The sequence below is a fragment of the Henckelia pumila genome, chromosome 4 (assembly GCF_033568475.1).
Source record: "Henckelia pumila isolate YLH828 chromosome 4, ASM3356847v2, whole genome shotgun sequence".
NCBI classification, from domain to species: domain Eukaryota; kingdom Viridiplantae; phylum Streptophyta; class Magnoliopsida; order Lamiales; family Gesneriaceae; genus Henckelia; species Henckelia pumila.
In genome coordinates this window covers 38682144-38707601 of record NC_133123.1, presented here as the reverse complement: position 1 = coordinate 38707601, position 25458 = coordinate 38682144, and the positions used below count along the sequence as shown (strand labels likewise).

At 33.5% G+C, this 25458-nt stretch overlaps 1 protein-coding gene across 1 annotated transcript; it reads right to left on the bottom strand.

Moving 5' to 3' along the window:
• Nucleotides 1-2980: 2980 nt before the first annotated feature.
• LOC140866537 (uncharacterized) lies at nucleotides 2981-4463 on the bottom strand. The gene is made up of 2 exons (XM_073271555.1): nucleotides 4303-4463; nucleotides 2981-4196 (listed from the first exon to the last, which is right to left on the bottom strand). Exon 2 carries the CDS (start codon nucleotides 4154-4156, stop codon nucleotides 3101-3103), a length of 1056 nt encoding a protein of 351 aa, XP_073127656.1. The 5' UTR covers nucleotides 4157-4196; nucleotides 4303-4463; the 3' UTR covers nucleotides 2981-3100.
• Between the last annotated feature and the right edge of the window lie 20995 nt (nucleotides 4464-25458).

The window sequence follows — 25458 nt, the reverse complement described above, 5'->3', positions numbered from 1 at the left end:
AATGATTTAAAAGTTGGGATGATTTTTTTCATTTATTGAGTGACACTCATATCACATACCCACCCAAAACCATCTAAGATAAAACCGAAGAAAAATTAGAAGACTATGAGCAAATTCAGTTTTAGGGCTGGTGAAGAAGAAGACTGTTTAAATTATTTGTCCGCTGCATTAAAACTGTGACGCTCGGGGCTGAGGAGGCGGGGAGTGATCGCCGGTGCCAAGAGGTTGCACGGACAATGAGCGGCTCCTAAAAGGCTTCTAAGCGGAGGGAGACATGAATGAACCGATTCTGCCGGAATGAGAGGGATTCTGAAACTGTGTAGGTATGAGACTGCATAGTTGAGGAGAGCTTAAAAATATTTCATATGTGCTACTCATATCAAGAAGGTGCATCTTCTTTTCGGGAGCTCATCACATAAGAACTCTAAAGTTAAGCATGCTTGACTTGAGGCAATTATAGGATGGGTGACCCCCTGGGAAGTTTCTCAGGATGCGTGTGAGTGAGGACATAATCACGCTAAAAAGACCCGTCTTGATACAGTGGGTCGTTACAAATGGTATCAGAGCCGACCTCTCTTAGTACGGTATGGTTCGGGGACAAACCAAGCGGAAGCTGGTGGGCATGTGACGCCCGGGGCTGAGGAGGCGGGGAGTGATCGTCGGTGCCAAGAGGTTGCACGGACAATGAGCGGCTCCTGAAAGGCTTCTAGGCGGAGGGAGACATGAATGAACCGATTCTGCCGAAATGAGAGGGATTCTGAGACTGTGTAGGTATGAGACTGCATAGTTGAGGAGAGCTTAAAAAGATTTCATATGTGCTACTCATATCAAGAAGGTGCATCTTCTTTTCGGGAGCTCATCACATAAGAACTCTAAAGTTAAGCGTGCTTGACTTGGGGCAATTATAGGATAGGTGACCCCTTGGGAAGTTTCTCAGGGTGCGTGTGAGTGAGGACATATGCACGCTGAAAAGACTCGTCTTGATACAGTGGGTCGTTACAAAAACTATGTTATCTGTTCAGTTTAAAATCGACTCATGTTATATATATATATATATATATATATATATATATATATATATATATATATATCAAACTATAGCCTAATCTTGATTTCGATCTATGGTATTTTGAACAAAATATATACTATTTATAATACGAATTGAAATCGTCAACTTCACTTGTATATTTGTATTTCGTATCTCCTTTCGTACTATATTTTCTTTAGACCATGAGCAACTAAAAGAATTTTACACATCTTTATTATTATTATAGAATACTTGATAAATCCGAAGGATTTTGGTGCGTTAATATGTCACCAAAGTTTATTTTCAGGTTTACTTATGCATAACATTAATTAGTTATGTAAATCTCACATGTTTTTTTTTATATATTTTTTTCTTAAATTATTTTAAATCATGAAATTATGTGACCACGTGAAAAGTAAGGTGATGTTTATATATATATCAATATATGTATGTATTACCAACCTAGATTATGTAAGATAAGAGGGAGAGTAGAAAGTAAAATATTTAGTCAGCTTTTAATAAATTATAGTCTTTTAAAGCTCAATCTTAAACTCATGCTATCGATCGTATCCATGACCATACTGCTTGGTAAAAATAAAATAAAATAAATTTATTAAATAAAATGTTTGACTAATATTATTAACCTTTGTTTATATCTTACTATATTAAAGTAGAGACCAACTTTCAATTAATTGGTGAATCTTGATTTAAAATTATCATATCTCCTAACTTAATTTTCAATAAAACCAAAATTATTTGGCAAAATAGTCATTTTATACGGTTTCCTCATTTCTAGCCATTACAAGCTCACTTTGTGTCATTTGATATTATTTTATTTACAAAAATAACAATCACTTTATAAGATATATATATTTTTTGTGAATATTTGTTCAGAAAAACATTATATTTTTATTATTTTTTAATTTTACAATTTATTATTTATTTTTTTCGTTAAAAACGAAATATACGAGCACACAACGCGTGCAGCGAAATACTAGTATACATGGTTGTTGCGGCGCCTAACATTAACAATTCCCCAAAGCTCGCCGGAGATTGCTCCTTGGATCGTTACTTCGAAGAGTTTCCTAATTATTGTTTGTTATATTATTTGTAAATTATGTTTATCTTAATTTAATTGTAATTTCCATTCGACAGAAAACCATATATATATCTCGTTTAATTTAATTAGCCCGGGAAAATTCTTAAAGTGAGTGTCTCACAATAGGTTGGTGAAAATATGATTTTCATCATGCAAGTAGCGGAAATTTGACTTTTTAGTACAGTAAATTAATTTTTTACTTTTTTTACGTTTATTCTCAGTCGGATATTACTAACATGAAACCTGATTAAAATCGATATTCTATGTTAGATTTTAATAATTTAATAATCAGAAGAATTTCAGTCTAAATACAATAGTTCAGCTTCTTTTGCCATTTTAATAGATAATTTTTAGTTCCTTTCTTATTGCAGTCCTAACATATCTGATGACATAACATATTCCTTCGAGAAAATGATTAAATTCCCAAATAAACATATAAGTACCATTTTTATATAGAGTAACACTCCTGTGCAACGGTCTCATTCGTGAGACGGGTCAACCCTATCCATATTTATAATAATAAGTAATACTTTTGACATAAAATGTAATACTTTTTAATGGATAACCCATATAAGAGACCCGTCACACGAATATGACCCGTGCAACGGTTGCATACAAGTGTTTGCCTTTTATATATAATTTTTCCGAACCATGTTCGAACTTACAAGAACAAGTTCAAGATTTTTCCCATCGAGCTATTTTTCATGAAACAATATGCTGTGAATTTATGGTCAAAAACCCCAATGTACACACTTAGAATTTAGCCGAATTTCAAAAATATTTTCATATATCAAGAAATATTTATAAAAATTATGATAAATTTTGTGGAAAGGGTCCAAAAATAAAATTATATATGAAGCGAAAGATGACATTAAATTTAATTAAACCTCTTTAATTTCAATGGTTGAATCATGATATATACTAATCATGATTACATTATCTTCACCATACAACTTTCTATCGTATAATCATTTCTACTCAGATGAACAAATCCATGGTTCAATCATACCTTCGCTTCTGCTCGTAACATTCTCCGTTCCCTTTTCGGCTGGAGAATCGGAGTAATTTATGTTGGAATTCCCTGGAAAAGATCCGTAGTTTCCATTGACAAGCCCCGTTTGATCTTGATGATGTTCGTTACCTTCAGCTGGTTTGTTCCGATCATGATTTCGATTCGAGGAGATGAGATTTTGGAGGGAGGATATGTGATTTCCATGGCCTAAAGCTGCGCCGAATTCATCCAAGCTGCTAATTCCCATTTTGATGTTACAGGTATTATGATCATTTGAGGGGATTTCGAGGGGTTTAATGCCATGGAGGAAGGGGAATTTGGCGTTGGATTGGAGGAGAGAACTTAGAACGGGATTATTCGAAATGTTGTAAAGATTATTTGAAGTTTGCGGAACTGGAAATGGTAGTTGGATTAATGAAGGTTCGTTCAACAGTGGGGAGGAGGAAGATGGAGGGAAGGACGGCGGCGAGTGGGTTTTCTGAGGGAAGGGACGGCGGAGGTACGACGGCGGGAGGGATGAAAGATCTAGTCTGTTTCTTGAGAGTGGACTGCCGAACGGCGGCGCTGGGATCCCGGTGAATTCTTGGACCATGGCTCTGAAATTAGTGGTGTCTGTGGTCAGCACGGTGGTAGGGGCCCGCCGCGAGGCTCTCGATCTCTTCTTGGGATTACGCGACGCCGGAGGAGGAGGAGGAGGCGGAGGCGGCGCCGCGAAGCCGGAGTTGTTGTTGTCCACCTGGAAAGGAGAGCTCATGAAGGCGGCGGAGTAGGCGGAAATCGGGTCAGATCTCGGCCAGGACATGGTGGGATTGAGGAGAGACGGCGGGGTGGGGTCCGGGTAGCCGGAGATCGGGTCGAACAACGTCGGGATGGGGAGGAGGGCGGCGGCGTGGGGCACTGTTACTGTGGGATGAATGTTCATGAAGGCGGAGATGGAGTTTTCCGCGGCGGCGCGTGACTCGTACTCTTCATCTCCGCCACTTGAAGACTGCAGGCTCCCACTGTTGTCAGAATCCATTATTCTTCTTCGTTCCTTTATTAATTACCTCCTTTTGTTACTGCAAGAAGATGAACAATTATGGGGGGCAAAAAAACAGCACCATTAATCAAACAAAAAGCTAAAGAAATGGGAAGAAACAAACAAATTCGAGTTCCAGAAAATACCCATGATTTTAAAGCTATGATCTGCACAGAAAAATAAAAATAAAAAGAAAACTTGGGTGTTGTTTGATGAAGAAGAGTTGATATATTTGGAGTTAATATATGGAAGGTGGGGTCGTCATGAAAGGGGGGAAGTATGTTTTTGAGAGAGAAATGCACAATGCTTATTGCTTACATTACAGGTCAAACTTTAAAGAATGGAGGAGCTCTCTCTTCTCTTATATACAGTACAACAAACCAACTACATTTTTTTTTTGTTTTTTTTGTTTAAATTGAACAGATTTGGGTATTGAACATTTTGTATGCATGGATTGATTTCAAGATTTCAAAATGCTCACTGTTTGAATTTTTTTTATGCATGGATTGATTTCAAGATTTCAAAATGCTCACTGTTTGAATTTTTTTTAAAAAAAAATTCAAACATTTTTTTGGTAGAGTTGAATACACTGTAAGCACCGTTATGTTCACGGTATTACTAATATATGTATAACGCATTTCATCTCATCTCACGTTCTATATATTAACTATTTATTTTTCATCAATCAAATTATTAATTATTTATCTCACATCAATCAAATCATTGAATTCAAATTACTATATTACCCCTTATAAATAATATAATTTTTATTTTATTTATTGTTAAAAAGACAAAATAGTCATTTAACATTTTATATAAAATTTAATCAATCAAATCAAATAAACCATAATCTATCAATCAAATCCAATACAATTTTAACTATCATTTCTTATTTATTTTTTATTACATTATACTACTTATCTATATATTACTTATACCATACCTCAAACCAAACGGTGCCTAAGAATATTATCGTAGATCTAATGATTTATTGTCAAAATTACCAAAAAAAGTATAATATTATGAAAGTAACGTAAATAGTAATATATAAACAAAAATAATTTTAAATTTATCATATATGTTAAACATATATTAAATTTTTTTGATAAATTATGTAATGAAATGAGCATATGACATGATGAAAATTTAATAAAATATATAAGTATAATATGAATAAGTAAAATATCAACAAAAATATTTTCTAAAAAATGTAGGCTCTATTTTTTTTTAGAAACAACTTATAAACCGTTAAAATAGCTTATTTTGATAATTTATATGTTGTTTGACAAAAAAATTTCAAACAAATTTAAAGAGCTCATAAGCTCTGAAACAACTTATATATAAGTTGTTTTCAATATATTATAACATCTGTCAAACATCCACTTTTTTTATTTATATAGAATAACAAGGATTTCAATTAGGATGTAATGTCTTTAGATACAATCTTATATAATCTTATATATTCGATTTTGTCAAGTTTAGCTATTTTCATCGGGAGTGTAGACGTGTCACTTCACACGTTAGACTCGTATTAACATCACATTGATGTCATATCAGCATCACGAAAGAAAAAACAAAAATTATCAAATAAAAAATTGTGAAATAAGATTGTGGTTTTACAGCATAGATGATTAAAAAAACAAACAAACATACAAGACCAAAAATATTTATTAAAAAAAGAACCCTCATAAAAGTAATGATATTTAAATACAGTGTATCATCAAAAAATTTGTACTGAATTTAAAGAAAATCTTAATTCTCAAATAAGTATATTTAAACTCCAATACTTGAATTTTGCTTGCTAGAATTAAAGCTATAGTTCGAGTTCGATCTCGAAACAATCTAGCACGCTTAAATGTTGTTCTAAATATTGTTCGAAATATATTTATACGGTAAAACTACATCATATTAGAAAAATTTTCAAATAAAAATAGACTATTTTTCAAATCGATTTAAAAAACAAGCGATCGTTCACACCACAAATTGGTTAAAAGCTCGATTCATTTACACACCAATTTGACCGGATGGTTTTCAAGATTTCAAAGGCGACATTTTCCTAACCATCGTGAAAGTCGTGCTTTCAGGTAGGATTAGGAACAGATTTTGTACATATAAATTTTTTTAAAATATTAAATATACAAGATGTATTTTTTAGTAGAGGAAAATTTTATGGGATTATATATATATTTCCATATGCAATTAAAATGACAAATTCAAGATCTTTCGTAATGATAGTTTAGTGTCATATTTTGTCACACAAGAAGATATAATATAAAAGAGATAAAAGGTGAATTACATGTGGAAGCTTAGAAGTTAGAATAAACTTGTGAAATTTAGTTTTATTATAAATACTAAAAAAAGTAATAGTAATAATTAATTTACACTTTTTGTGGGGGTTAGCCTAATTAGTAATTAGAGATATGTTGGTTGTTGGAAAGGATAAAAGGAAAATAAAGCTAGCATCACTTTTCTACGTACAATACCAAAGCTTGCATTTAATTCTCCAGAAAAGTATATAATCCAAAAAGTAGAAAGTCATTTTCATAAGTCAAATACTTCGAGTAATTGATGTATTTATTTTTTGTTGAACATTGAAAATATATATGCTTTGTTTACTTAAAGTTCGTACTCGCAGTACACATAGAACATATAAATAACAAAATATTGTTGAATTTTATTTAAAGATTTTAATTACGCTTATTATTGTGTAGGGTGTAAGAGTATTATAACATTTATTATATTAAAATTAAAATTATTTTCCTACGCAAAACCAAATAATTTCAATTTCGTTTTAAATTTTCATTAATTTTTTATGTAAAAAAATTCAAACTAACAAAATTTAATATACTTTTTTCCCAAATACAATTAATAATGCGTAGTTCTCGAGTTTTTAACACATTAATGTGTGATACTTTTTTTTAATCAGATACAAATGTTTTCTATCATACTAGATTTCAAGTTTATAATTTTAACTCTCCATAGAACAAAAATATATTGAAATCTATCATTCCAAACGCAACCTAAAAAAATTTTAAGATTTTGGGACTCCGACTTCTCGGCACCCCCAAGAAGCCCTTCTATCCGTCTCTCAACCATTGCTCTAAAAAACTAGATTTAACGTGAAACGTAATGAAAACGCTAAGATTCGGATAAAAACGAGAAAAAAAAAACGGCCAACTCTAAGTTGACCATATTAAACGTGATTAAACGTGATTTTTTTTTTAAAAAAATATTTTTTTATTTTTTAAAATAAATTATATCAATTTAATAATTTCAAAATAAAACCATTTTCTTCGAAATCAAATAAATACATTTTGTCATATATTTTTCAAAAAAAATTTCTTCAAAATTCTTATGTTTTAGGTAATATTTAAATTTTTTGATGTGGTCAAGCTATAGAAATTGTTAAAAATTATAATTTTGATATTTTTGTGCTTTTAAAAATTTGAGAAATTGTGTGTTACTATTAAATTTATTATATATGTGTTATTTAGTTTATATATTAGTAATAAATAATTAAAATTTTAATAAAAACTTAAAACGTTTTTTTTCACGTTTTAACTTGTATTAAGCACGTTTTAACTTTTAAAACTTGAAACTTGATCTCGATGTTTCGTCACGTTTCGTGTTTTTTAAAAACTTACTCTCAACAAAGAAATTCTACTCGTTCCTAACTTACAAACTAGGGCAGCAATTTAAGTAAGGTCTTCCGTTGAATAAGACGACACAGTTGTCATTTTATCAAAAACTACATATCTTGTTTCGTAGTGGTAATTAATAATATAATACAACTTCAATTATAAATTATACAACAACTCAAGTATCATGTGTCTAACTCAATTCTTGAGGGTACAATAATCGCACCCCAATATTAAACTTCTTTCAATACAGAAGAATTGAACAAGTGGTGTTGACACTAATATCAATTAAAAAAAATATTTATCAATTTATCAAAAGCTACAGCTAGTGATAACAATATAACTTCTACTAACCTTTCAAATCATAAATGAGTACAAGCGCCACATGTCAATCTCTCTTTTAAAAGTGTAATTTTTTAATCTCGATCATTACTCCTTAATAAAAATTTAGGTTTATGTTATTTTCTCCACATCTATTTTCAATCAAAATGCCCACTTTAGTAAAACAATATGCATTATCCGAAGTTTAAGTTCACGGCATTTTAGAGCAACGAAGATTATTTCTTGAGAAATCGTTGTTAAAAAAAATTCCTAATCCAAATTACCAACCGAAAAACCTTCAGCACTGGGAGAGGAAACATATATATATCTCATGGATTTACATACGTGAGTCGGTTCACTTTGGTTTTCATGCGATATATGAAAAATAATATTTCTTCTGACATAAAAAATATTTACTTCTTATGGTTCTGAAATTCGTCTCACAAAATAAATCTGTGACATGATCTTACAAGAATTCTTCTGTTCTGGAAAGCATGGATGAGAAACAACGGCTGTTTGTTTCCCTTTCAAACATCCATATAGTAACCAAAAACCACTAGCCGCACTTAAGAAAACATCCAAAGAACGAAACAAAGAAGACATGGACTCCAATAACTTAATTAAAAGACATTAGAATTACCTCTTTGATAAATGCAATATGGTCCGAAACAGCTTACGAATAGGTGTCCAAAATTTGTGTATCGTAACAAATCACGCAATCAAATTCGTAAATGTCATTTTGAACCTCTTTCTATATATGAGGGTAAGACATTTCGGTCTCATTTGGTACATAAGATGATAGTGGGATGAGACACAAATTTTTACCCATTTCACGTTTTTCTCATTTTTTTGTTAACTCAATGATATCTCATGGCCCGATATAACATTAGATGTAGGTTTGATGACAAATACCTCTTAACCCATAGTATTAATGAAGGATGAGTCTCATATAATTGAAATTATGTGAAATTGACAATGATAATTAAGATAATAAACACAATAATCCTATAAAATAAAAAACATACAAAACAACATATTATTTATATCTATGTCTTGCTTATCCACATCCCATCATGTTTTTATTAATCTATCGTACATCTCATCCATGATACCAAACAATATCTTCGACTAACTTGATGATTGCGGATTTATGAAAAATCGATTATGAAAACAAGAAGTTGAAAACCACGAGAAATCGCAGAGGTTAGAGACATAATTAAAAAGTACTTGGAGTAATATCAATCAGATGATGTTCTTATTAGACGCAAAATATATAATTAAACTTATAATTAGAATCTGTCAATAAGTCAATAGAAAAGAGTTTCATGTCATCGGTTCTTGTCCAAAAGCCAGCTCGATCGGCTTAAGTTTCAAAGAAGAACATATTCAAAGTTATCCGAAGAACAAAACATATCTATTAGGCATAGTTTGATACATTGGATATGATAAGTATATGATATATAATATAAGAATAAATTAAGGATACGTAAAATTATAAGATATTATAGTGAATGTTTGGTATAATTTTAATAAGAGTGATTAAATTTATATATTTTATTTTAATGACAAAATTAACCCTACCGTAATGTGGAGGAGAATGAGACGTGTTTAGAGTTTAGATGTTTTTATATGTGGAGGGTAATCATGTTTTTTTGTAGTATTTTTTTAGTTGTATTAAATTTATTACACCAAATCAAAGGGATACATAGTCCCCTTGTCAAAGCATTTATCAAGGGCACATTGACTTATCATGGGCTTTTTAAAAATGTACCAAACATGAGATGAAGAAGGATAATTTATTAATCACTCCCTTATCATATGTACCAAACTATGCCTTAGGAGGACGCCGAAGAAGAATCGTCCCTCAGTTTGTTAGGAGGACACCGAAGAAGAATCGTCACTCATCGGTTCCAAGCTTCAAAGACCAAACTGGCCAGAACCATTATAAGCAATGGCGGACTCATGATTTTTAGTCTATCTGGGCTAAAATTCTAAGCTGCATGTTGTATCCTTTAATATTTTAAATTAAGCCAACAAGGCTAATACCAAATTAAACCAAAATTATTCAAAATTTTTATATATAAAATTTTAAAAAAAATTCGAATCACCCGAACTTTTATATAGTTAGAATAGGTTTTCACAACAGGGTCGTATCAAAATGTTCTAGTATTCAAATATATATCGTAGAATAAGATCAGGAAGAGAAGCCGAAGATGGACTTGGCCCTCAAACTTCCATAAGCAAACTCGTTTGTTCATTTAGCTGATTTCATATAATCAGTTATGCATGACACACATCCACTTCATTTTTGTTTCGTGATTTTGATATCATTTGTAAGGGATATCATGGCTCATAAAAATTATCAGAATCAGAAGTTGTCACTAGGTGTTGACAACATCCTACACAACATGCAGCAGAAATATTAAAACGTGAATAGTAACAGCAAACCAACAATATAAATACTCAAGAGTAAATATGCACAAGTACTAAAGTAATAAAAGGTTGCACATAAAACAGATTCAGGTGTTGTCACAAGGTGTTGACAACATCTTCAATAACACCTTGATTAACATGCATCAGAATTTTTGAAAGCATGAATAAAATAAATAAACAATCAAATAAATCAAACTCAAATATTTAAGCAAGAGTATAAAATACTCTTGCAGCGCCTCAGGGCAAAATTTTCATTAGAAAAATAATCAAAGAGTTTACAAAACCCTAAAACTAGTGAATTATTTCAAAACTCAATTTTCTCAAGAACGAGTGAAAAAATAAACAAATAAAAGCATCTCCTAAAATTCTATACGAAATAGAATAAATAAACAGAAACACGGAGATGAATCATTGATGCCGAACACACGAGAGAAACACTCTTGAATCTTCAAAGCTCTCAAATCTTCAACGACAATCAAGTAGACCACGACCAATGGTTGTAGAAACGAGCTTCAAATATGTATTTTGAATTCTCGTGATGTACGCTCAGAAGCTCTCTAGAAAATCTCACTTGGTCGTGTTTTTTATTTTGTAAGCTCAAATTCTCATCTATGGCTTGATCTCTCTTTTCTGCGCTCTATATCATTTCTCACCAAGCCGTCTGAATCTCTACGCTCTTCTTCTATTTAAGCGTGAACAATCCTTATCTCCAAAAAGAGTCTTGATCTTGTTTCCTTAATTCAAACTTGAATCTGCAATGATAAGGAAACAAAGATAAGTTAGGAGATAGAGATATATTATGATAAGTGCGTAATATCTCCTACAAAATAATCAAGTAAATATAGAAATATTTAAGCTCTTTAAAATATAAGAATATATCATTCTAAAATCCAATAAAAAACAATTCCTAGTTTAAAATATATCAAGCATATAGATAAGAAACACAATATTAACTATCAATCCTAGAAAGGCAAAACACATTAATACAATTTTTCAAAACATGGAAAGATATTAAGAAATAATTATCCTTTCAATCTCCTCCTTTTTGTCTTTCTGGACAAAACACCTAAAATCAATTCAGCAACTCCCCCTGAATATGAATTTTTAGAACTCCCCCTGAGTTCAAACTTCTCAAACCAGTTTTTCCCCTGAATTTGATCTTTCAATTCTGAGTGTTGTCAAGAATGTTGGCAACACCTGCACACAACACTTGGCGAGATCAAAAAATACTTAATACATGTTCAGAAGTGAATCACAAAACACATTTAATCAATTCAGCACACATCACAACTCATCTGAATAGCAATTCTCTCCCTGAATAAGAAAATACATTCTCCCCCTTAGTCTAAGCACAGATGTTGTCGAGGATGTTCCCAACATCTCCTCACAACACTTAAGTCAGGGCAGAAAAAAACTTAGTACAAATCAGAGAGTCATAATCAAACAAGCTAACATTGATTAGAACCAGATCAGAGCAAAAACATAAAGACAAATCAGAGCAGAGCAAAATAAACCACAAAAAATTAAACTTAATGCTCTGTGATGATCTATCATTTGCTTCGCCAGAACTAGCTTCTTCTCCTTCAGAACCAGAGTCACTATCTTCTCCATCAGAGCTAGAGCCACCAGATTCAAAATTTTCTCCCCCTTTTTGTCCAGAAGAGGTACCTATACCAAGAAAAATTCGATATTAAGACATAAGAGATTCATAGTAAGCAATGTCTTCTTTGGCTTGTAAAATCTTCTGTTGGGATTGAATAAAAATAGAATCCCGTTGTTGAAGTAGGAGGAACAAATATGGCAGTGGCAGGGGAGGTGTTGGCAACATCTGCCACAACATCTGCAGCAGCACCTGTTTCTGACCAAGGTAGGTCCAATTTCATGTTACCTCTAAGTAATGCTGGTGCAAGATTCAGTACCTCAACAACAGCAGATAAAGGATCATCATCATGGTTTTCAAAAAATTGAGATACTAGCACAACAAATATCAAAGAAGGAAACATGAGCATGTAAGATACCAACCCACAGTTTGCATATTGCATAACTTGCGAAGAGGGTTCGACACAGCTTTAGTCAAATTTCAGTATAATTTCAAGACCATAAGTCTAAAGTAAAGAGTAGCATATATCACAGTAGCGAACATATTTCTGAGTTGGAAAATTCTTACCAGACTTTGTGCGTCATATGCTTTCAAATCAATGGTGTGGTACTCAAAGAAGTCACAATTGGCATAGTGTTGCCAATCGTTTGCAGCATTCTCAGAAAAAAAAACAGAGGAATATGATTGGCTTACTCGGTAGTCTTCATCCAAGGTATTGTCCGGGGTGTCAGCAACACCTGCAGAAACATCTTCTGCAGAAACAACAACACCGACTTCCTAAAGAAAGGTGTAATAACAGTGACAGTAGTCAGCAAATTCCGAATTCTGAAAAATTCTACAATATTCAAATACTCCTCATCTAAGATGTCAGCATGAATGTCAGCAGCATCTGATGAAACATCTGCTTCTGAGGCAGATTCCTCAGAGCCTTCATCAGAGAATGCAAGGGATGGATCAACAGCAGTAAAAATGACCATCAAAGATGAATCAACAGCAGTAACAATGACTGATAAGTGCATTTTCTATGTATTATTTTATGTTATTTTTATATCTATTTTGTGTGCATTCATATTATTTTTATGTGTTTTTATGTGTTTTAGTGCATGTGTGAGTATTTCACTCCTTGGGTTAATTTTGTAGAAAAATATATTTTTGAAGAATGAATTCCGGACCAGCTTTGTTCAAAAAATCAAATTTAATTTTAGAAAAATGTTTGGAAGCTGCTGTTCAAATTTCAGCTCAATTCGACGGCTAGATCTCAAGATATAAATTTTTGAAAATCGTCGCTCGATGCAGAATTTTTGTACTACGCGCGCGCGAGAATCAAGCTCGCGCGCGCGTGAGTTTCGTGTCCAGGCCTTTGTTTTTATGTGTTGCATGCGCGCGTGTGTTCGGGGGTCATATGTGTTCCGAAAAATCCTTGTTTTGAGAGAAAATTAACTGGTAGGCGTTCCGGACCATATATATACAAGATATAACATATTTTTTAGGGTTCCGAAGTTCCAGAACGCGCACAACACAGAGGAGGCGGCTACAAGGCTTGGGAGAGAAGATTTCTTCTTTCTTTTCTTTTCTTTTCTTTTCTTCTTTTTATTTTTATTTTTGAATTATTGTTTTTAATTATTGAGTAGTTTATTTTCAACCAAGACGGCGTGATTGGGCCGAACAAATTCATGTAGAAAACTTGGATGTTTGTTTGGGATTTTTCAGAGTTGATTTTATTTTATTGATTGTTAGATTTATATTTATCTTGTGAATAGTCTGATCAACTGTTTGCTTGCATGTTAATCGATTCCAAGTCGACAGAGGAGGTATTGATTTTGATCACTCTGATAATTAACATATTGTAAAACCGACTAGAAATAGAATTCGGTTTCAGTGTGCGGTTTAGGTGTAAACTGAATTTTCATAAATATTTAATGCATTCAAATTTGATTAGAATTACGAAAGATTAGTTCATCAATATTTGAATAGGTTTGATTGTTCTAGAAATATTCCTTTGAACAAATTAGGAGAATTCCCGTGAATTAAGATTAAATCTGAGTCCTGAATCGACTACATGTTACAAGATTTGTTCGGTACCTACGTGTGTCTTGGTTGTATTTATTTTAATTATTTTTATCTTTAGTTATTTTTATTCGTATTTTTTAAGCAGTTTTTATTTTATATTCTTATTTTATTTAATTCAAAATATTTTCTATTATTTTGTCTAGATTAAGTAAAATAATTAAATCTTGAGAATTGACAACAGTCCCTGTGGGATCGATACTTGGACTTTCAGTCCACTTTACTATTACTTGACCTGGTGCGCTTGCCAGTAGATTTTTATCAAACCGATTTAGTCGGTCAAGTTTTTGGCGCCGTTGCCGGGGACTGTTTAGTTAATATTATGATATATTATTTGCTTGAGACTAGATTTTTTTTTTCTTGCATTTGTTTAATTATTTATTTAATTTTAATTGTATTCTCTTTTGCTTGTGAGGTACTTGAAGATGGACCATCGACAGGTGTTCACAAGATTTGGCCAACAATACTTGGAGCCTTTCTATGCTGCTTGGGGGAAATTCAATGATTTGACGAACAGATTTCAATGCCATCAGTTTTCTACTTACACCCTCACTAAAATTTTTTATGGTGGTTTGGATGAGATTACAAGAAGTTGGGTAGATTCTGGAGCTCTGGCCACTGGCAGTCAATTGTTTAGAAGAGATGAAGACAGTGCGATGCACTTGTTGAACGATATGGCAGATTTTGACTACCATTGGCATTGTGATCCTTCACTGCAGGGTTGGAATCACCAATATCCTCCAGATATCAACTCTAAAAATTTTGCGAACCAACCACCAGAGCATCAAGAAGAGTGTATAGGGCGTTTCGAAGATTATGTGGCTCAGTTGGAGAATTTTTTGCGGCAACAGACATAGACAAATCAATTTTTAGAAAGCCGCATAAGTCTTTTGGATGAACAGATTGCGCTTATTAGAGAACCAATTTTGGATATCTGCCAATTGAGTGAAGTAACTGAGCCAGAGCATGAAAAAATCATTTTTGAAGAATCTTCTTGTGAGGATGAGCCAAACATGATAGTGGAGGAGGAAGAACCATTCAAGGAGAGAGATTTTACCTCGTCAGTGGTCGTTTCATGTACACCGTTAGAAGATACTTTCTTGCCATTGACGCCAATCCCACAGTATTCCATCCTCTATGACCTTTAGCCTAGATTCGGAGTCTCCTTCCAAAAGAAAAATTTCAGAACAAGTGTTGTTGGACCAACGAGCTTACAAAGTATATATCACGCCAAGATTGAGGGCGAAGGAAATCAAGACCCATACGTAGAGTTGTATGATTCTTACTATGGGCGGCAGCCGCTCTTTGATGGTTGCTTCTGCATATTCGGGCATTAGACTATAAATTTAGCGCTGACTGGGAGGCAACCCAGTGTTCTTTCTTTTTGCTTTTTATTTTATTTTTGGTTTTTGTTTTTGTTTTTGTTTGATTTTTGTTTCTTTCCCATGCCAGTTGGTCATGCCTGCCGATATATACAATCTGCTGCCGCTGTCCCAGCTGATACTATCAAGAAGGAAGAGGATGCATCGAAAACCAGGGGAGTGTTATTTTTGTTCTCATTGTGTTTTTGTTTTTCTTTGCATTTGTGGGTTTGTTATGCATTCTGTTCATTGTTCTGAAGCACTGAGGACAATGCTTTGGATAAGTATGGGGGGTAGACTAGTATTGCATTGTCTATGTGTTTGTGTTGCATCTGTCGTGTTTCATATTTCTTTGCAAACAATTTATTTTTGTTGTTGTTTGCATTGTTATGAGTAGGATGAATCATAATAGCCAATGATGATGAAGTTTATTTGAAAAAAATGGATTTTTGAAAAAATTTTGCTCTTGACTGGACATGAGAAACTGTAGGTTGAACCGTGAATATTTTTAGGCACTAATGTTAGACCAGTAAATTGTAGCAAAAGATTTGATGAAGTTTCTATCTGTTTGACCATTGCACGGCAATAGGTGGTCTGTGGATCTTGATTGTGTTCTATGAATTTTGATGAGGCTCTAGTTTACACTTATGATCTTGGGCGCACCTAGAAAAAATTTATATACAATTCCATCCGGGCCTTGAAAGGATTAAAATCCTAAAAAAAAAAAAAATTAAATTTAAGGCTAAGTATGCGGATTCAATGGGATTGATGCTCCATCCGAGCTATAGACGAGGGGATTAGAAAGAAAAAATAGAATGATTTTTCGTATCCTAGCCAGTTATAGCTAAGTCAGCGGGTAATTATTGGGGCTAAAGCAATATCGGGTGCAAAATCCGGAGGTGTGTAATTCATTATCTCAAGGGAGGTGGGTTTAGTCTAGAGGTCGTTGGAAGGAATGGGCACTTGAAGAGTGAAACTTGCACTGATTTGTCATAGGTCGCCAAGCAGTTTTGAAACGAATTCGGTCTAAGTTGTATGAAACTGGAATGACATTTCACACACACACGTTCACGTTAAACCGAAGGTGTATTATGAAAAGTTGAGAGCATGTCTGTGTTTTTTGTTTTGTGATTAAACTTTTCAGAGGCTTTGCATATTTATGAATCGTCCTTACTTATGTTTTTGTTTGCATTTTGTTTTTGCATGTCTTGCTCGAGGGCGAGCAAGAGTTAAGTATGGGGGTGTTGATAAGTGCATTTTGTATGCATTATTTCAAGTTAATTTTATGTTTATTTTGTGTGCATTCATATTATTTTTATGTGTTTTTATCTGTTTTAGTGCACGTGTGTGTATTTCACTCCTTGGGTTAATTTTGTAGGAAAATATATTTTTGAAGAATGAATTTCGGACCAGCTTTGTTCAAAAAATCAAATTTAATTTTAGAAAGTTCCAAATCCGATCTTCACCGTTCAGATTATATTTCAAGATGTTTGGAAGCTTCTGTTCAAATTTAAGCTCAATCCGACGGCTAGATCTCAAGATATAAATTTTTGAAAATCATCGCTCGATGCAGAATTTTTGTACTGCGCGCGCGCGAGAATCAAGCTCGCGCACTCGCGAGTTTCGTGTCCAGGCCTCTGTTGTTATGTGTTACACGCGCGCGCATGTTCGGGGGGTCATATGTGTTCCGAAAAATCCTTGTTTTGAGAGGAAATTAACTGGTAGGCGTTTCGGACCATATATACAAGATATAACATATTTTTTAGGGTTCCGAAGTTCCATAACGCGCACAACACAGAGGAGGCGGCTACAAGGCTTGGGAGAGAAGATTTCTTCTTTCTTTTCTTCTTTTTATTTTTATTTTTGAATTATTGTTTTTAATTATTGAGTAGTTTATTTTCAACCAAGACAGCGTGATTGGGCCGAACAAATTCATGTAGAAAACTTGGATGTTTGTTTGGGATTTTTCAGAGTTGATTTTATTTTATTGATTGTTAGATTTATATTTATCTTGTGAATAGTCTGATCAACTGTTTGCTTGCATGTTAATCGATTCCAAGTCGACAGAGGAGGTATTGATTTTGATCACTCTGATAATTAACATATTGTAAAACCGACTAGAAATAAAATTCGGTTTCAGTGTGCGGTTTAGGTGTAAACTGAATTTTTACAAATATTTAATGCATTCAAATTTAATTAGAATTACGAAATATTAGTTCATCAATATTTGAATAGGTTTGATTGTTCTAGAAATATTCCTTTGAACAAATTAGAAGAATTCCCGTGAATTAAGATTAAATCTGAGTCCTGAATCGACTACATGTTACAAGATTTGTTCGGTACCTACGTGTGTCTTGGTTGTCTTTATTTTAATTATTTTTATCTTTAGTTATTTTTATTCGTATTTCTTAAGCAGTTTTTATTTTATATTCTTATTTTATTTAATTCAAAATATTTTCTATTATTTTGTCTAGATTAAGTAAAATAATTAAATCTTGAGAATTGACAACAGTCCCTGTGGGATCGATACTTGGACTCTCAGTCCACTTTACTATTACTTGACCTGGTGCGCTTTCCAGTAGATTTTTATCAAACCGATTTAACCGGTCAATGACCATCAAATATCTCAAAAAAAATCATCCTCTAAGATGTTGTCAACATCTGGCTCAACGTCTTCTTTGTAGCCCATCTCTGTTTGAATATCACTGTATCAAAATTCTTCTTTGCCATAAAATTTTGAACAGTTAGAATAAGAAGAGAAGAATTTGACAATAATGCAAGGTCCGACAAAATTCTGTAGAAATGATAATGTGGTGAGGGTGAGCAAAAAATAACAAGACCATAAAACATTCTAATGATAAGATCAAATCTAAACAACAAACCCTTCACCGCTTAATCACTCGGTCACAGTTAATGTTCCCTAACAGTAACAATTGCCAATGTTAAAATGGAGTTTGAAATCATTATGGCAACAAATTTCCGAATTAAGGCAATAAATCAAGCCAATTGATTTTCACAAAATTTCCATAGATAAACTCCACATCGAATTTAACTCCACTAAAACACTTTCGATCACAAAACAATTCAAAATATTAGTGGATTTGGCAAATCACTAAATTTTGCTTATTTCGAACTTCAAACTTCTCAGCAAGATATATTCACCATAAAAAAAATATGCATGTCCTAATTATGTCTAAAAACAGAGTGTAACAATGCAATAAAATGCAATCGCATGCAAAATAATATGTTGACAAGTGAGGTGCTATCTACGATGTTGGCAACATCTTCCAGCAACACTTCAGGATTCTCAAAAAATTTTATTTCCAGATAACCATTAAATTCATTATTACAGAAGTGGTAGCCTGCACACTAAAGGAACGATCTTCAACGGACCCCTTTAGGTAGCTTTTTCCATTTGCTTCTGATTTTCAATCAAATTTGATGATTGAGATGATCTCTTTTAACCATTTTGTTATTTTGAGTTTCTGAATTTGCGAAATCACTTTTCACTTGGGACATGATCATGGAATACACGAACATCCCTTCACTACTTCGTGATTTAGTCAGAACTCTTCTTCAATTAAATCTCATTAAACTGTAAGACAATTTGCAAAAAATCCTGAGTGAAAACTGGTCAATGATTACAAAGTATCAAACACTTCACAAAACAGAGTGTATGCATGAATGCAACATGTCTAATGATCCTAAAAATGCACATGCATGAAAAGGTGTTGTCGCAGGGTGTTGGCAACACTCCAGACAACATCTCAGTTCTGTCTATAATGCACACATATTGAGAGACTTCCTTAGATTGAAAAATATCTCGAAATACAATGCTTTGGTGAAAATATCAGCTAATTGTTTATCAGTTCTAACAAACTCAATACAGATCATGCCTTTCTCGACCAAATCTCTAATGAAGTGATGTCAAATGTCTATGTGTTTGGTTCGAGAGTATTATACTGGATTTTTGCATATATCAATAACGCTTGAATTATCACAGTACACATTCACCTAAGCATGATATCTAGCCCAGTAGCAAAAAAAACAAATACTTCCAATTATGCTTCTGTAGAGGGTGTTGTCAACACCTTTGGCAACATCTTCCCTCGACAGTTTTTCACTTGACCTCATCGGTGTATGCATGTGTTTACAATTTTCATTCAAATACTTTATCACAAGATTTATAGCATACTGTATTTGACACACAAAGATTCCACCATGCATTTGTTTCACTTGCAATCCCAAGAAATAATTCAATTCACCAACTATACTCATCTCAAAATTAGACGACATGCACTTCACAAATTCATCAACAAGTTTTTCACAAGAAGCACAAAAGATTACGTTATCCATATAAACTTGGCAAATAAGAATATTACCTTGAGACTTTTGCACAAACAATGTCTTACACACCTCACCTCTTTTGAATCCAAGATTGAGCAAGTATTTGATTAATCTTCCATACCATGCACATGGTGCTTGCTACAATCCATACAGTGCCAACCTTTTTGGGTTCACTGTATGACACAAATCATGAAAATCTTACCTGTGAAAACGTGGAGCTCATGCAAATTAGTCCAGCCATATTTCGATAATCCACATTTTCTTTCCTTCGGGTTTGCATATCTCCATGCACATCTCCAATTACTTGTGAGGTTGGGTGATTATTCTGAATTCTGCTTGGAACATTCTTTCCAGCTTCGTTTACCTCACTGTCCTCATCAATATTCTCATCAGTAGGCTTTTCAACTTTTGTTTCTGGAATCTCAGCAGGAGGTGTTGTCGGAGGTGTTGGCAACACTCCTTGGTCAACATCTGAATTTCCAGATTTATCCAGCATATCATCAACTTCATCCTCAGCTGTTTTCTTTTTTAGATCTGCAAAATCATCAAATACAACATTAATAGACTCAAAAATTGTTTGAGTTCTTAAGTTAAACATCATGTAAGCTTGAATATCCAAAGAATAACCTAAGAACAAACCCTTGTCACTTTTATTATCAAACTTTGCAAACTGATCAATATCATTCAAAACGTAACATACACAGCTAAAGACATGAAATTACTTAAGGTTCGGCCTCTTTCCCATGAGAGTTTCATAGGAAGTCATAGTAGAACCATTCCTCAAGTATACTCAATTTTACGTATGGCATGCTGTGTTTAAGGCTTCTGCCCAAAAATATTTTGAGATATTTTCAGAACTTAACATCACTCTAGCCATCTCTTGCAAAGTTATATTCTTCTTTTCAACAAATTCATTCTGTTGTGGGGTTTTGAGAGCAGAGAATTCATGAGAAATACCTTTCTTACCACATAAATTCTCAAAAGAAAAGTTTTCGAACTCCTTACCATAATCAGTGAGAATTCTGGTCACCTTCAAGTTGTGAAGATTCACAATCCTTGTGAGCAAATTCTTAAAAATATCAAATATATCTGTTTTTTCTTTCACAAATCTTACACAAGTATATAGTGAAAAATCATCTACACAAACAACAAAATATTTATTACCTCCACAGCTTTCCACATCCATTAGACCCAACGAGTCTATATGTACAAGCTGAAGACAGAGTGTTGTCTCAGATGTTGACAACATCTGATGTAACACCCTGGTCTGCTTCTTTTTGACATGCCTCACAAACAAATGGAATTCTAGATTTTAGATTAGGCATACCTCTAACAGCATCAAACTTACTTAAGTTCTTCAAATTCTTGAAGTTTTCATGTCCCAACTTCCGATGCCAAAGGTTAAATTCATCCATATTTGTATGTGTACAAGTCATCTCTTCTCCAAATTGATAGCGATTATCAGATGACCTCGTACCTGTCATAACACACATGTTAGAACTATCAAACACTTTGCATGATTTCTTATCAAACTGCACATGCAAGTTGTCATCACAAAGCTGGCTAATGCTTATTAAATTTGCAGTTAGTCCTTCAACATGTAGCACGTTGCGAAGCTTAGGAAATCCAGCAACTTTCAGTGTGCCTTTTCCTACGATAATTCCCTTTGAACCTCCTTCATAAGTCACTTTTCCACTCATCTGTTCAACATAATCTATGAGAAACTTCTTAGAACCTGTCATATGTTGTGAGCTACCACTATCAAAGTACCAAGCACCTAAAACATTAGTTTTTAAAGCAGTATAAATCATGTAACAGTGAATATCAGCTTTTGGTACCCAAACTTTTCTTACAGTAGATCTGTTCTTAGGGATGTTGTGGGAGGATGTTGGCAACACCTTCGATGCAGATCTATGTCTGTAGTCTTCCTGCAACTTAAAACAATATGGTTTGATATGACCAGGTCTATGACAGTAGTGAAAAAAACATACTTACCTTTCCTTCTGGGTTTTGTAGGAACAATAGGCTGTAGCTTTGGTTTTGGAGGATTAGTTGGTGTGGCCTTTTTGGTTGAGCTTTCAGTACAGCTACTTTCTTTGACAAGCACAAGAGTTTTTGAACATTCACCAACCTCAAATTTACTGTTCTCAAAACCTAGTCCAGCCTTACCATCTCTTCCCATCATGAGTAAAGAATCAAGCTTGGTTGTGCTTGAGTTGAATTTAGCCAGTGTAGCCTTAGCTTTCATGAGTTCATCCTTAACCTGACTCAATTCCAGATCCTTCTTACTCAGCATAACTTCAAGTCTTGACATATCAACCTTCAAATCAGAATTTTCTCTTGAAAGAATAGCATTTGTTTTATTCCTTTCAATCCAGTCAGCATGTAGCTCTTCAAACATCATCCGAGCTTCTTCTATAGACATTGTCTCATCACCTGCATCAGTATTACACACACTATCAGCAGTAAAAGAATTTAAACATACTGACCTTTGGGAGATGTTGCGGCCAGATGTGGCAACACCTGCGACAACACCTAAAGGATTGACTTGAAACTTCTTTTTGCTTTCCAATAGGGCAGATAGGGCAGTGTGGCTTTCTTCTCCTGTCTGTTCTTCATCTTTTTCAGATTCTTCATCACACAAAGATGCATTCATCCCTTTCCGAACCGTATTTGCACATTCATTGGCATAATGACCATAGTCTTGACATTCATGACAATGCACCGTGTCAATCTTCTTTGCAGTAGGCACTTTCTTTCCTTCCAGCATAAGTAGAGGCTTTTGAGGATCAGGAAACTTTCTTGATGATTGATCAGACCCGCCTATTTTCAGAGTTTTGTTAGCAGCCGGAAAAAGTGGAGCTTTGAGTTTCTGATTGGTCTTCTTTGTCTCTCTCATCTTCTTCAGATAATCACAGAACTTCTTTGTGATGAGTGACAACGAGTCATCTCCCAAATCCGATTCAAAGACTTCTTGAGGTTTGAAGAATGAGTTTGCTGTTGTTGACTCCATAATATTCCTGAAAAAAATAATCCAGAATCAGCTCTTAGTGTATCAAGAGTAGGCTCTGATACCACTTGTAAGGGATATCATGGCTCATAAAAATTATCAGAATCAGATGTTGTAAGGCCCGAAAATATTAAGTTCTTAATTACGAAATGTAAGATTTAAATTCTGAATAAGAGAGAAAAGATGAATTTAAGAATGTATGGAAATTAGAGATTTCAATTTCGGGTCAGAAATATTTAATTTGAGGATTTTCGGATTTTAAGATTTTAATATCCAGAATTCTTAAATTAAAAGATTAAAAATATTTAAAAATGATATTTATGGAATTTAAGATGTGAATTCCAAGATTATAAATATCAAGGATTTAATTTGAGGATGAAATCCGAGTAAGGGCCAATTTGCAAATATTGAGTAGTTCAAGGACTAAAATGCGATAAGGTCCGAATTGATTTCATTTTAATCCGAGAATATTTAATTTGAGAATATTTAGAGTTTAGACTTAAATTATATTATTCTTAAATTATTTAGGATTGAAATTGAATTAAATCGCATGTCCAGGGACTGAATTGCAATTAGGCCAAAGTTCAGGGACTAAACTGCAATTAGGCCAATATATATCAAAATTGACACATATTTCCTAGTAATTCACGTGAGAATCAGCATTGTGGCAGAAGCAAACGAGAGAATGGGGAGAAAGGGTTCCAAGCCAATTTTCAACCTTTCAAGCTCCCGTAAAAATTAATCCGCCTGGTAGAATTTCTGATTGAACATATATTTGCGATCACAGCTCCGAGTGCTTCGTTTTGAAGTAAGTTTTATGAAGTTCTACCATGTTTGAATTTTATGGTGTTGTTAGAATTAAGAGTTGATTGTATAAACATGTTCTAGCATATACGACGATAACATATCTAAGACGGATCGTGAAAAGATCGTCGTTTGAACATGTTTTCGATTTTTGAAAGAATTGTTGAAATTCTGAAATTATGGGGCTGCATATTTCGAAATTTAGCTGTAGAATTGGTGATGATATGAGATTGATATGATGATCATATTGATGTTTAAGCTTTTGGAAAAATCGAAATCTTATCGTTACGCCACCGGTTCAAGATTTTGAATTGTTATGCATTCTCAATGTCTAGAGCACATCTTCAAGTTATTGTGGATGAATTGAATATGTGATTATGTTGAGAATGAAGATATAATGATATTTGAATCGAAATATTTATCGGACTCGAATAGTTGCGACGTCGGTTTGAATTCCGATTGTATTAGCAAGATTTGAATTGAATAAGCCTTAAAGAATCATCGATTCAGATTGGAATTGATGTTTAGATATGTTATAATCTATTTCAGATTTGAATTGAAGATTATCGAAGTTGAATCGATGTGTTCGAGTTCGAATGACTTGAAGTGTTTGAAGTTGAATAAAAAATACCTTCAAGTAGCAAAGATTGAAATGAGCAGAATTTGATGACAGATTTGGGCAGCTTGTAGTTGATCAAGAAGTGCAAGAGTGTCAGATATGTTATTCAGAATACAGGTATGAATAGACATTAATAAGATGGGCAGAATAACTCGAGATTGTTTCTGTTTATCGAGTTGCCTAAAATCACATACATGCATGTTTTCATACATTTACATAGATGAGATAGATTATTCAAGATAGCTATTTTCTTGAATTTACAGAATATTTATGTAAATGTTTAATTGTCTTCTTTGATTTGTATTATGGTCTGTATTGAATATGTTTTCAATATATGATGTGATACTTACAGATATGTTGGTATCCTTGAGTGACTATATGATCATATGATTCTTTGATTGATATGTTCAAGATGTTGTTTTAGCTTAAGTATATTTAATGCATCCAGATTGTGTTGCATTCATCTTGAACTCCAGCCTGAATAGCACAGAGGGCAGAATGGCCTAGAGTGCAGATGACGTTTGGAGAACTGTAGTGAGTGGCATGGAATGTAGATTTACTTCCAGAGTCAGATGACTCATGGCACGGAATATAGATTTATATCCAGAGCTAGATGACTCACTATAGTTGCACCAAAGTCAGGGGAATTGAGATATTTAACACCCCCTCGATTGGGAGAGTCGGTGGTTAGTTAAAGATTTTATTCCCCGGGATCCCAAGAACGAAGCTTATTGATATCAGTTTTGATAGCCTATTCCTTGGCACATGCATTGCATTTATGCATTAAACTAGAGATTTCTATGGTTTAGAATATGTGTTTATAAATGCTAGCATGTTTTGTTATGACATTCAAGATTTGAATGAGTTTATATGCTTGTTATTGAGATGAACAAATATACTATCATATATTTATTTGATGTATATACATGTTGTTCATACTGAGATTTATTCTCACCGGAGTTATCCGGCTGTTGCTTTGTTTGTATGTGTGCATTGCATCAGGTTGGGGGCATGAGCGAGTCAGATGTGACTTGGATAGCATGAGATTGAAAGATTAGAAGTGGAGATTCGGGTTTTAAGCAGCTGATATGTATTGTATACA